General features: G+C 36.9%; 5 protein-coding genes across 5 annotated transcripts; 3 read left to right on the forward strand and 2 right to left on the reverse strand. All coding sequences in view use genetic code 12, as the record gives it.

Moving 5' to 3' along the window:
• Nucleotides 1-887: 887 nt before the first annotated feature.
• Nucleotides 888-2564, forward strand: KRI1 (Kri1p; the record flags this gene model as incomplete). Its single annotated transcript, XM_064999225.1, has 1 exon — nt 888-2564. One exon carries the CDS (start codon nt 888-890, stop codon nt 2562-2564), a length of 1677 nt encoding a protein of 558 aa, XP_064855297.1.
• A 253-nt stretch (nt 2565-2817) lies between these two features.
• DASC09_056410 (Taf12 protein) lies at nt 2818-5466 on the reverse strand (the record flags this gene model as incomplete). The annotated part of the gene is made up of 1 exon (XM_064999226.1): nt 2818-5466. One exon carries the CDS (start codon nt 5464-5466, stop codon nt 2818-2820), a length of 2649 nt encoding a protein of 882 aa, XP_064855298.1.
• A 2169-nt stretch (nt 5467-7635) lies between these two features.
• DSC2 (Dsc2p) lies at nt 7636-8493 on the forward strand (the record flags this gene model as incomplete). The annotated part of the gene is made up of 1 exon (XM_064999227.1): nt 7636-8493. The coding sequence occupies one exon, from the start codon at nt 7636-7638 to the stop codon at nt 8491-8493; it is 858 nt and encodes a 285-aa protein (XP_064855299.1).
• A 373-nt stretch (nt 8494-8866) lies between these two features.
• DASC09_056430 (uncharacterized protein) lies at nt 8867-11101 on the reverse strand (the record flags this gene model as incomplete). The annotated part of the gene is made up of 1 exon (XM_064999228.1): nt 8867-11101. The coding sequence occupies one exon, from the start codon at nt 11099-11101 to the stop codon at nt 8867-8869; it is 2235 nt and encodes a 744-aa protein (XP_064855300.1).
• A 715-nt stretch (nt 11102-11816) lies between these two features.
• CDC4 (SCF ubiquitin ligase complex subunit CDC4) lies at nt 11817-14048 on the forward strand (the record flags this gene model as incomplete). The annotated part of the gene is made up of 1 exon (XM_064999229.1): nt 11817-14048. The coding sequence occupies one exon, from the start codon at nt 11817-11819 to the stop codon at nt 14046-14048; it is 2232 nt and encodes a 743-aa protein (XP_064855301.1).
• Between the last annotated feature and the right edge of the window lie 108 nt (nt 14049-14156).

Genomic DNA, 14156 nt, shown 5'->3' on the forward strand with positions numbered 1-14156 from the left:
TGATCTTGGTATTGTCCAACTCTATTGATTTTGTGCTTTGTATATAATCAATAATCTCTCGATATATGCCACTTTTTGTACAAATCGCCTTTTGTTAGTTGCCCGGCTTATACATCTAGGGTGCCGTTCCTGTGGGTCAGCTCCCCCAACATTAAAGTGTTTTCTTTCTTCCAGAGGTTTCAAGTCAATATAATCTATTAAAACTTACTGCCGTATATTTTTTTGTTTTTTGTTTTTTTCATATGCCTATTGTATCATCGCTCATCAAATACTATGGTAAATGGCATCAACCCCCATTCGGGCATCTGACAAGTCTATGAAGTATAATTGTTTGTATGAATTTTCTAGGCACCATAGTATCGGTAGACTAGTTTTGATGAGTTTAATGAAAATGAGACTGGAAACCCTTTCTGGAGATTAAACAAAAGAGCTCCTCTTTTTTCCGAAGATAATCTTATGAAATGAACTACTTTCAACCCAAACTAGTCCTTGAATGAGGAGCTTTGTAAGAGTATTGACACAGTATCTGGAGAAAAAAATTGCAAAAGAAAAATCGGGATATTCTTTGAAAGCTCAATATAATAGTATCCCAACATGTTCTGAGTTACAACTATATAGTTACCCGGGACATTTTTTTTTTTAATAAATTTAAAAAGGACACAACCACTTCGAAGTAAGCTAGCTTAGCTAGCAGTGCTCACCGAATTATAATATGTGATTTTATGCGATGGTATGCGATGAGTAGCTGATTTTCGCATAAATGTATTTTTTAATATAGGAAAAAATTTTCTAAGTCATTTGATAAAACCCCATAGTTTTTGCTATAATACTTTTACCTAATCCGTTTTTTGGAAACCTATTTCTCCAGAAAAAGAACTAAATATACAATGCCTAGAAAGAAGTCTGCTTCCAAGAGAGCTAAGGAAGCTCAAGACAAGGAAATTTCAAACGAGAATGCCCCAGAAGAAACCAAAACCAGAATCGAAGAGCCTGAACCTTCCGATGATGAATCTTCCAGTAGTGAGGAAGAAGATGAATATGGGGACTTATTGGATAACGAAACCGATAACCAAATCAATCGAGTTTTGGATGCCTTGAAGTCTAATGACTCGCTGTTAAAGAACAAAGATGTGAAATTTTTCGATGAGCCTGAAGAAGCGGTCAAGAAATTGGAAAAAAGTGGTACTGCTGAAAAGAACCGTCCAATGTATTTGCACGATTATCATAGAATTAATTTATTGAACGGCGGGGGTCTTGCGGACGATGATGAGGAACAAAATGATGAAGGTCTCAAGACTTATGCAGAACAACAAAAGGAAGATAAAGACCAATTGCTTTCGGAAATCAAAAACGCATTTGGCGATGATGGGGGCAATGAAAATAACAGCAATGGAGATGATGATGATGATGACGACGACGATGATGATTTCCTTAAGAAGAAAGAAAGAAAGAGAGAACCAATAGTTGAAGCTCAATTGCCAAATCCTGAAGAAGATCAAGAAAAGTTTTTATCAGAATTTTTGAACCAACATGCCTGGATTCCAAGATCGAAAAATGATACCGAAAATTTGGACTTGGGAACTGAAGATCAGGATGCTCTTAGGGCCGAGGAAGAGTTTGATGATGCAGTTGAAAATTTTGAAAGAGTGTATAACTTCAGATATGAGGATTCCACTTCTGCGGAAATTATTTCGTATGCCAGAAGTCAAGCCACAATGAGAAGATCGAAAATGAATTCCAGAAAGAAACAAAGAGTCAAGAAGCAGGAGAAGATTAAAGAAAAGAAAGAAAAGCACGAGCAAAACCTTAAAAAGAAGAAACAAGATAAAATCAATAAAGTCATGGATAGATTGGCGGAAATTAAGAAGGCCGTTGGTGAAGATGTTGACACTGAATTGGTTCAAAAGGTCTTTGGTGAAAGTTTATTGAATGATGACTTTGACGATGGAGAGTGGGATAATAAGATGAATCAAATTTTCGATGAAAAGTACTATAATGCTGAAGAGAAGCCGCAATGGGATGACGATGATGAAATTATGCAAGAATTTTATGATGAGAAGAAAAACAAGAATGACGACGATGATGATGATCAAGAAGATGAAGAAGCTGAAGCTGAAGAGACACAAGCTAATACTGAAGAACAACAAGATGAAGCTGAAGAAGTTGAAGAAGATGCCCCACCAAAAAAGAAGTCGAAGAAGGAAAAATTGGCGGAAAAGAAGTCTGCTAAAAAATCCAAAGAATCCTTAAAGAAGCAAGCTGAACAGATTGTTCAATCCAATATAATGAAAGTTGAGGAAGAGGTGGATGATGAAGAATCAAAGGAGAATGACGATGGTCCTAAATTCAAATATATCCAAGTTGAGCCAGAAACATTTGGTTTGACCCAGAAAGAAATCTTGCTTGCCGATGATAAAGATTTGAATGAATTTATTGGTTTGAAAAAGTTGGCACCATACAGAGATCCTAACCATGTAGCAAAGGACAGAAGAAAGGTTTCTAAAAAGAGAAGATTGAGAGATTGGAGAAAGCAGGTATTCGATAATGAAGAAGGTTTGCAATGATGAAAATTATTCGCAGTGATAAATAATATTTGTACTATAAATTTTACTAATTTTTCGAAACATTGCATTATATCTGTAGCTCACCAAGCCGTAATTTGGTTTTAATTCTTGAGACAGTTCTGATTTCAACATTCTAACTAATCGATTCCATTTAACGCTTACGTACATTTGGTTTTAACTAGAAAAAATATTCATCCTCATTAATCGTTACCCTAAATTTTGATAATTGAACAGTGAAAAAAAAAAAAAAAATTCATGAACTCTTGGCTTGTCTATCCACTGATCGTGATACATCGACACCATTCATCTTTTGAATATAAGATGATGTTGGTGCCCATTTTCTAATATTTCTAATATCATCATTTGCATAGCCGGGAATCTTGATATTCCAGTTCTTTTCTAAATGCATTTGAATATCTTTAGAGTCAACAGCATCAACTTTTCTCCTCTTTGCTAGAAGACAGGCAAAATTGGTGACACTATTCACAAATTCATCGGCGATATCAAGCAAGATCCCTTCGACATCTCCATCAATAGAAGTTTCTCCATCACCTTCGTCTAATCCAACAGATTTCACAAGCTCGCTTAACTTTCTCTTAGAAACAACCCTGTTTTCCCCGGTGTCAGAATCAATTCCCAAGTCAGTAGGAAGTTTGGATAATGGAGGCGTGCATAAAATTGGAGCTGCTGCAAAACCACTATTGATACTAGGTCTGACTTCCTTCAATACATGCGGCTCAATTGCAGAAACTTTCAATTCTTTGGAAAGAGGCAAATTAGAAATCGGTTTTTTCAAGATATGCAGCTCAATGAGTCTTTGTGTTAGATCCGAGGAATCACCAGCGTTTGTACTACCAGTAGTTGGCGCAGAGGTAGATTCAGTCTTTGTTTGAGATTGCTCAGCCTTAGTATCATTATTAGTGGGTGGTTTCACTTGTGAATCATTTGCTGGATGCGGTTGGGATTGTACCTGTGTTGGAACTTGCGGCTTTATTGGTTGAGGAACTTGTTGAGGTTGAGGTTGAGGCTTCAATTGACCAAGATTTTGCATTTGTGGTTGGGGCATTGGTTGAGGTTGTGTCAACAGGATGTGTTGAGGTAATTGTGGAGCTTGTGCCGCTGGTGAGCGTATCACGGGGGCTTGAGGATTGTTGAGGTTCATGTTCATATTCATTGGAGGAGAAGCCACCCCCGATACTTGAGGAGATATTGAGTTACGGGCGGCAAGGCTGTTCTGACGCTGTTTCTGTAATTGCGCCATAAATTGAGCCTGCTGAGCAGGAGTTAATGATTTGAAAGCATTGTTTGGCAAATTCCTCATAGCAGCACCTTGGGCGTTTATAGCATTTTGATGCATTTGCAATAGTTGAGCTCTCTTTTGTGGAGTTAGCTTACTCAACACATTTTGGTCTAGTGGTCCGCCATTAAACATTGCAAGAATTGATTGGTTTATAGCAGGGTTAGGATTTCCATTATTTGCCATGTTTCCATTAGCGGGAACAGGATTTCCAGAAATCATATTGTTAGGAGCCTTGTTTGGGATAGCTTGGTTCATCATTGGACTACCTGAGCCTGGAATATTACGATTATTGAGCATGGCAGGGTTCTGGGGCATGTTGATACCCAGGTTTGGCATCGGTTGCGGTTGCGGTTGCGGCTGTTGTGGTTGTTGCTGTGGTTGTTGTTGGACTTGTGGCTGGGGTTGAAGTTGTGGTTGAAGTTGAGTTTGTTGATGAAGTTGTGGATTTGGATTTTGCTTATGTTGCTGCTGCTGAGCTATCGATGAAATATTACCTCTGTTCTGTTTTAAATTTTGGTTCCATTTTATCATCAATGCTTTAATTTGCTCTAGCTTCGTTTGCACATCTCTTCCTTCATGTTGCAATTTTTGAATAGTCTCTGCACTCAAGTTTGGTCTTTGCAAAAAAGTTCTGTAGGATTGCAATTTTTTTGTATAATCCTGATAAATATAATTCAACTTCTTTAAATTCTGGACCTGAGTCATTAATGGAGCGGTTGCGGCATTAGATCCACCAGCATTATTAAGATTACCAGTACCGTTGTTAGCATTGTTGCTGCCATTATTATTATTGATGTTGTTATTAATGGCGTTATTATTATCGTTACCACCATTATCATTCTTTTTATTATTACTATTATTGTTTGGAGTATTGATTCCATTATTGTTGGTACTTTTTAAGTTAATGTTCATGTTGCTGTTATTGTTGTTAATGTTCATACTGGTGTTATTGTTGTTCATGTTACCACTACCAGATGTGACAGATAGTGCTGGGCTTCCTGGGTTATTATTTATCATGCCGTTAGTATTATTATTATTACCATTATTAGCCATAACATTTCCATTGGTATTCACACCTGACATGTTGAAGTTTCCCATATTGAAGTTCATGCCACTTCCCATACTCATTGAAGAAGCAGGTCTGGAATTGGGATCAACTGCAGCATTATTCATATTCATGTTATTAGACATCATATTTGCATTATTGTTGTTGCTAACGTTTGGGGTGATCGGTTTATTATTCGGAGTAACTTGTTGCTGTGAATGTAGCTGGGTTCGGTTTTGAACCTTTTGGGCCTGTTGTTGCTGTTGCTGTTGCTGCTGCTGTTGCTGCTGCTGTTGCTGCTGTTGCTGTTGACGCATTCTCGATTGATTGGAATAGTTCACTAGAAGACTTTTGATCTTCGCGGCAGTTTGAAGATGCTGCTTCCCCTGCTCGCTGTTTGGGCCCAACTTCACGGCCATTTCTGAGGCATTCTTGAAACGCAAAACTAATTGCTGTAGTTGCTGCTGCGTGATATTAAGTATTGGGTTACCATTTGTATTGGCTTGTGAATTATTGACGGTGTTGCCAGTGTTGTTGTTACCGCTAGAATTGTTCATGTTGAATAACTACAAGGCAGGCAAAGGCAGAACAGGATCTTTTTGTCGAGTAAAAAAAAAAAAAAATTAATTCCAAGGTATGGTTTATATGCTTCCTGGATCACGATGCAAGAACACTCCCGGTCAAGATGATTCTTCTCCGAACAACTTGAAATCTGTCACCGGGATGATCGATGGTGATAACTCATTTTCTCTCCTCAAAGGAAGAAGAAAAAAATAATAAAAAATAGTTCACGTGCTATCTCACGTGAATTTTCAGCGCGCTGCGATAAGAATCTGTGAACCATGTCAAAAATGATTAAAGCTGCCAAATAATATTACTTTTGTTGATATAAATCCAATACGGCGATACGGATTAAGAACCTACTAATAGTTATAATAGCAAAACACTGGTTTTTTGCTAGTAAATGACTAAGAAGAGGAGATATTATTTATAGTTAGCAACAATAATTATTATATAGAAAAGTATTTAAAGATAGGTATCTTACCGAAAGATTAGAGGGGGAGCTAAGAATATAATAAGTCAATAACGGCTATAGAGCCCCTAGTCTTGATATTATAATAATAGCCATAAAACATTTAAATTAAGATGTCTAGAAATAACCAACTTGATTATAGTATAAGCGAGATCTCTCCGGACTCATTATCTCTGGACATCTACGTTAATTACTCATTAGATACACCATTTAGAATCCTATTTGAAAATATTTTTGCATTTGGGGGAGTCTGTGTGGCTTGCTGACCCGCTAATAGTTGAAGTTTTAGAGCTGTCCAGTATCAGATTTAAATACAGTTTCAGTTGGAGTGGTAGTACTAGTTGAACAGGCAGAATCTTCATGTTTCTATAAGCCATTATATCACCCGATCCAAAACTGAAGCAATCTGCTCTAGTTGGGCATCTTTCCCATCTTAAGTTTATTATTCATTATTTTAGAAGAGGACCCAAAGCAGTCCGATGTATTTGCATATCTGGTTGATTTACAACTGCAGCTAATTCTAGTAGTTATCACCCCTATGATTACCTGTAGAGTTCCTTTAATTACGTAGTTAATCCTAACCTTGCTTGTTGTGTTACCGATAAACAGATATCTACAGTGTAACAAACAGACTTCGACTCAGTTTTTGTAACAAAATAAATAATTGAAAAAAAAAAAAACAATATTGAATCACCATTCTCTGCAGCTGCATACTAATAATCTGAATATTTTCTTTTCTTTTGTTCTTCAGAAAAAAGAGAAGGTTCCTTGATTGAAGCAAAATCTTCGCGCATTATAACTAAACCCAAGTTTAGACTTTCTGTGGGAACATGAGAGACATAAATTATTCACCGTTTTTAGATTACACTAGATGGTAATATCTACCTTTAGAATATCATAGCTTTGTAAAAAAAATGAATATCATAATGAAAAGAGTTATCGATTATTTTTAAGAATTAAATTATTTTTGGGTGTGCCGTAGGAAATACAATGTAATGATCTTTAAGAGAGAATAACGCCTATACGAGAGCCTGTTCTAGGATAGCTATATGAACATGCGTTTCGAACATCGATACAAACTGTTTAATCAAATAATAATGACTCTTATTTAAATTTATATGGAAACCTTTCTTAGCAAAGAATATTAGTTTAGCGTTCAGGTCTGTGCGATTATACTAATTCCACCAATTTCAAAAGTCTACCAATGATGTTAAACCAATACAAGAAGTTTACATACCATAAAAAACGCATACAGGTCAGATTTTTCATTACAAATCCAAATGAATAAATTTAATTGTTGAATTTCTATCGTCAAGTGATGGGGAGAACAATTTCAATTCGAAGAACCGACACGTACATTCCACGAACTTTATTCATAATCATCAGTGGAAAACGGGAAGCTCTAAATCCTTTATAGTAATCTTTTGGTTGAATATATTCCAATTACTGCAATAAACTCACTAGTGGAGAAGTATTTTATCTATAGGAGGCGTAATATACGACCACGTTAAGTTATTATCTTGATCACGTGAATAAACATGAAGTTCTTACAAAAATACATTGCGATTAATATCTTAGCGGGAATTTGAAGGTAAGCGACCTTCTATTTCTTTCAATTATATTTATTGCACTTTATTCAGTTTTCAGAAGCACCAAGAAACTTTAATATACCCATCAAAAAGACCATAAAACAATGCTTGTTGGTATAAGCAAAGGATTAAAACATATGCCGGTTACCAAGCTGTTTCTAATTATGAATATGCTTATTCCGGTAATAGCGTCACTACTAGACATAAAGTATGCATTCTATCTCAAATTCGACCCATTCATCTACCAGTGGCATCAATATTGGAGACTCTTGACCAACCAAATAAGCTTCTCAAGTGAATCACAAGTGTTTTTTAGTACAATCATCCTATTCAACCTTCGAACTATTGAGAGATTGCAATCACCAAATAAGTTTGCGTCGTTTTTGATATCCATATTTCTCTATAATATTGTACTTCAGCTAATAACGAACACGTTTCTCAAAGTACTCCTTCCAGATAATTGGAATTTCCTACAGAGCTTGAACTATGCTTCTGGTCCTTTGCCAGTTATCGGGGCATTACTATATGAATACAGCGCCTTCATTCCAGTAGTCTATAAATTTGAGTTGACCGATATAATACCCGGAGGAGGTAATGGTGAAGATAATGAAGTGCCCCAAAAGACCATTTTCAGCGATAAGATCTTCACTTATATTTTGTGTTTGCAATTATCATTGAGTGAGGGTATGGATTCATTTGTACCAATGTTTAATGGCTGGGTACTAGGATTTCTTGTCAGTGGCCAAATAATTCCAGGGAAAAACTGGAGATTACCGTATTTCACCCAGGTCCGGAAGTATTTGTACAAAAATACTAGAATAGTAAGACCTAACCTTGCTCCAACGAATAATTCACAAAATGCAACTGGTCAACCTGAGAATTCTAGACAAGCAACTCCAGAAAGTGATACTGAACCAGTCAGACCTTTGGCTACTCAGTTCTTAGACTCTTTCAGAAGATGAGAGGAATAGCTCCCCTTGGATTATGTATAATAATTGGCGCTCTGTTTTCGGCACGGTTTATTTCTAATTTTTAGTGTTGATTCTGCTAAAGCTACGCTACAGTTGTAATACTTTTTTTTTATTTTCAATTCTTATCAACAGAATAAGGGTATAAAATTTCTGTTCAATTAGAGAAAATAAATTAAGCGAAAAAAAAACACGCAAACAAGTATATATGAACAAACAGCGATATCTAAAAAATCATACGATAACAAAGAGCAAAAAAGGCTAAGACAGGTAAAACAAAAAGCTGGCAAAAAAAAGACGGACAAAATTATTAAAATAAAAGTAAAGAAGAAGAATTGAACTAAAAAACAATATAAAAAATTCAAACTTATAAGGGTTCGGTTTTCTTTTGTAACCATTTCACAGCTCTGTTATCATTGAATTTCATCAAATATGGAGTCAACATTTTGCGTACTTGAGCATGATAGGCATTAATCCACGCAAGTTCGAATTTAGTTAATTTCTTTTTATTGATGAGATTTCTGTCGAATGGCGCTAATGTCAAGTAACCGAATTTCAAGAACGGTTTGCCGTTCAAATCGTTTTTCGTTTTATGGGCCATGACTTCTAAATCACTTTCAATTCTGATGCCAAAGTGGTAATCTTTGTAGTATCCTGGTTCATCACTGATGATCTGTCCAGCCTTAAAGGTACAATTTCTGCCAAAGTAAATTGGGCCTTCATGAACGCAGAGAAATGAACCAATACCATGACCAGTACCGTGTCTATAATCCAACCCTTCAGCCCATAATGGAGCTCTGGCAATACCATCCAAAATAACTCCGGTAGTGGTTTCAGGGAATTGAGCCATGGCAAGATCAATATGCCCTTTAAGAACCGCGGTATAAGCTGTTTTTTCCTCTTTGGTAGGGCGCAGAAAATGGAAAGTTCTGGTGATATCAGTAGTACCATCTAAATATTGGGCACCAGAGTCACATAAATATACTTTTTTAGGATCGATAATAGAATTGATTTCCAATGATGGTTCATAATGATTTGATGCGGCATTTGCACCAGATGCAGAAATGGTGGTGAAACTGACCCCTTTGTAATTGGCCATCAATGACCTATAATAATCGCATTTAACAGCCCCCTGATATTCATTCAAGGTTCTACCTTCTTTAATCAACTTTTCTTCAAGCCAAGCAAAATATCTGGCTAAAGCAATACCATCCTTCACATGAGAAAGCTTCATCCCATATAATTCTGCAGGAGTTTTGACACTTTTCAAGTCTTCAATCAATCCAGAAAGCTTGTAGTTGATGATGGATAATTTCTTCACGAGACCATACGATACCTCTTTTGGCAATAAGTAATAGTAATTTTCAAAGTTAATGGATAATGCTTCAAGATCAATCCAAAAGGAAAAATACTCCTTGATTTTCAAGTTTTGCAATTCAACAAATAGATAACTTTCAACATTCTTTGGTAGCTTCACTGGATCGATATAAAATCTGACTTCATCTTGGGTGATAATCAAGTACGAAAAAAACAATGGACTGTTATCGAAATCACTACCTCTCAAATTTAACGTCCAAGCAATGTCATCTAACTTCGTGATAATAATACCGGTGGCATTATCATTGACCAAGCAGCTTCTGATCAACTTTATTTTTTCACTGGTAGTTTTTCCAGTATACTTATATGGTAACTCATATACTGGAGCCTCAGAGATTCTAGGCTGATCATCCCAAACTTCGTCGATGAAGTTATTATAGGAAGGTTTGAAAATCGCACCGACTTCTTCACATTTCTTCTCAAAAAAATTACCTAAACCGAGGGAAATCAACCTAGGATCAACAGATAACGTTTTATATTTTGAAAACTTCAATTGCAGAATTGTCCATTCCTGCCAAGTTGGGTACCCTTCAACATTTTGCTTGAGTAGCTGCCAATTATTATCCAAAGTCTTTTCTGCTTCTAAAAAATATCTACTATCGGTGGATAGCACCGCCTTAGTCAAACTGATCACAGCAATACCGGCAGATCCCGAAAAACCTGAGATATATTCTCGTCTGTTATCACATGGAGCGGTATCTTCACTTTGATGAGCGTCTTCTGATGGGACAATATACACATCGACACTATTAACCTTCATTAATTGACGTAATCTCTCAAGCCTTTGGGTAGTATTAACTTGCGAAGGATTCAACACATCAGCCGCTTTCGTATTAATCTTGTGTTTTGCGTATATTTCTTCATCATTGATTCTATCATGATTGAAGTTATTATATCTTGTAGGAACGATTTCTTCTGAGGTAAAGTTGATGACATTGTTGAACTCGTATTCAAGAGGTGGCTGACTACCAATCAAACTTTCGGAATCTGATCCTGAAAAGGTGTCAGACTTTTCAGTAACATTTATATCTTCAATATCATCCTTATAGCTAGCAAATCCCAGTTTTAGGTTAGTGATAGACTTTTTAGAAAACTTATTGAGGACACTTTTTGGTAAGCAGGCCAACATTGGGGATTTGGAGGAGTGCTTTTGGGCCTTTTCGGAATCAAAAGAAGAAGATCCTGATGTGGCCTTGGAGAGTTTCGAGTTACGATCAGGACTCATGGATATATATTGTTTGGATGATTGTAAGGTGTTGTGTACACATCTGGGATGGTTTATGTTTTTACCTAATAGACGCTTTTTGGTCTCCGTGTTATCACATCGTCCCTATGATACGTGCGTTTTATCGCATGATGATGATTCCTCCTCATATGACTGACACCTCTCTGGGAATATTGGTGCATGGAATGATGTGTTAAACACTATAGTGTAGATTAACATTAATAAGTTTAGGCACAAAGTCCTGGAGTAGAGCATTAACTAAATATTAACGCAAATGCAATGATATAGCAACTACTAAAGCATTTGCCTTTGATTGTGGTGATGCCAAAAAATCTATCTCATGCGCATTCTTACTGTAAGATAACGCGACCACCAGATCACCAACTAATTAAATTACCATTTCTTGCTAATCTCCAAAAGTATACTCCATAATTCATGCAAGCTGTACCATTTCTGTCATATTAGAATCATTTACCTGGCTATTCTTATCCAAAGGCCCATGGCGTTGGACCGGAGTCAAGCTACTGTTGTTAGAAGCACCGGCGCTCAGAAATCTCCCGAAATTCTCTGAAAATAATCGGGGGGCATCAACACCCACCCTCAAAACAAGATCACCAATAAGGGTTATTTATTATTACTATTCCAGATATAGATATATATATCATTATTCTGCAGCTGCTGCTATAATCTTCACATTTCCTGCTCGTGGTCCCTTATGTCGTCTGAAAAAGAGATCTTGGAACGTGCTAGACCTCCTAAGTTCCCGCTTGTGAATCAGTCTGTACCTTTCATATTCGATGCCAATATAGACCAACTACTGAGCTCTCAGTTCCAGTCAAACATTGGCTCGGTAGCGATACATCCTCTTTCAACTCCCATTAGCTATGGCTTGCAGAACACCACCGAGAGTGGGATGGTGACCCCTGGTGCGGCGGCCTCATCTCGCTCGAGAAAACGAGCAAAATCCCAAGGTGACCAGCAAAGTTTCGATTCTCTTGATGAGGTCGAGCAAGGCGCCTTGGTGAAAAGAAGACTTGTAACGAACACCAGAAATATCATTTCAGAGTATGAACAAAATAAGGATGAAGAGAGCGCGGAACAAATTATTGAAGAGACCTATACTCAATTACCCCTTCCATCGCCTTCCGCGTCACCTACACATTCCTCTATCCAAAATGAGGTACTGTCAATAGAACCATCTAATATTGGCCAACAACAAAGCAAACCTGCAAAGTATGAAAATAGCTTAGCATTAGTACAGCACGGGGATGATATTGCCGAATGCTTTAGAAAATCAAAACTGGTGAATAATATTACCTTGATTGATATTCTCAACAAAAAATTGTCGAAAAATTCGAAAAATTTGCTACTCTATAGCTTATTAGAAACATCAGATAGAACCACTTTATCTATCTTGGCCAACCATATCACGAAATTTCTTAAATTTGACATCCTTTCGAATCTTCCGTTGGAATTATCGGCGAATGTTTTATCATTCTTGGATTTCCGTTCGTTAGTCAATGTATCGGCGGTTTCCAGAAATTGGATGCTGTTGGTCAATAAAAACGGTAATGTTTGGAAACAAAGAATATTATTTGATAATCTTGTTTCTGGTCCACAAATAATTCAACGGGAACTATTAAGTTACGATGAGATAATATATAAATATTATACCATCAACGAATCATTTTATTCAAAATACCTGGCAAAATTCCCCAGATCATGTTTTGAACCGAACATCCACAAACTTATTTATAAAAAATATTATTTGACAAACAAGAATTGGAATAATCCTAAATACGAGCCGCGACGGATTTCTTTGAAAGCCCATGGCGGGAATGTCATAACCTGTCTACAATTTGATGAAGACAAAATCGTTATTGGTGCAGATGATGATATCATCAATGTTTTTGACACGAGTACCGGCAAAAAAATCAGAGTGCTACGGGGCCATGATGGTGGAGTTTGGGGATTAAAATATATTGGGAATACCTTAGCTACTGCGTCGACTGACAAGAGTCTTAGAGTTTGGAATTTAAAGACTGGTAAATGCTCGCATATTCTTAGAGCTCACAATTCTACCGTTAGATGTTTGGATATCATTGAGCCAACGGTAGTTGGGAAAGATGAAAGAGGTGATGATATTATCTATCCAAAGGCCCCGATATTGGTTAGTGGTTCCAGAGATCATAATTTGATCATGTGGGACTTATCAATGGTGAAAGATGATGTGGAAATCAACAAAAAGTTTGGGCTTAATTATTCTAAAGAAGAAATTGCAATGTCGCTAACGGATAAACCAGTCGAACATACTCCAAGGAGTAAATACTTCCTAGGGTGCTTGAAAGGACACACAGCTGCAGTAAGATCTATTTCAGGTCATGGTAACATTATTGTCTCTGGGTCTTATGATTCTAACGTTCGTGTTTGGGATGTGGAATCAAAGACTTGTAAATATGTGCTTACCGACCATAGTTCAAAAGTTTATACCACTGCGATCGACGCCAAGAGAAACCGGGCTTTATCTGGATCATTGGATTCTACCGTGAATGTTTGGGATTTGTCTAATGGTTCATTATTGTTTTCTTTGACGGACCACAGTTCTTTGGTTGGTCTCATTCAATTATCACCAAAATATTTGACCACCGGTGCCGCCGATGCGACAATAAGAGTCTGGGACCCTGACACCGGGAAAATTCGTCACGTACTTCAAGGCCACCCTGGTGCCATAACTTGTTTCCAACATAATGATCGGCGAGTGATTTCTGGATCTACCAGTCTTTTGATGTGGGACATCGATACTGGTAAACAAATCCGGGGATTTTTGGAAGACACCACCAGTGTTTGGCAAGTGAGATTCAATGATAAAGTTTGTGTTGCTGCGGTGCAAAAAAACGAAGAGGCCTGGATTGAAATTTTGAATTTCGAACCTGATAGAATCCAATAAAAATATACTTATTCTTCTTCTTCTTCTTCTTCGTCTTTCTACGACGCTTAAATTACCTTTGCTATTAATTTTTTTTTTTTTATGTTTGACGATTCATTTTTTTTTATT

The sequence above is a fragment of the Saccharomycopsis crataegensis genome (genome assembly GCF_037102585.1).
Source record: "Saccharomycopsis crataegensis DNA, jcf7180000000097, whole genome shotgun sequence".
Taxonomy (NCBI): Eukaryota; Fungi; Ascomycota; class Saccharomycetes; order Ascoideales; family Saccharomycopsidaceae; genus Saccharomycopsis; species Saccharomycopsis crataegensis.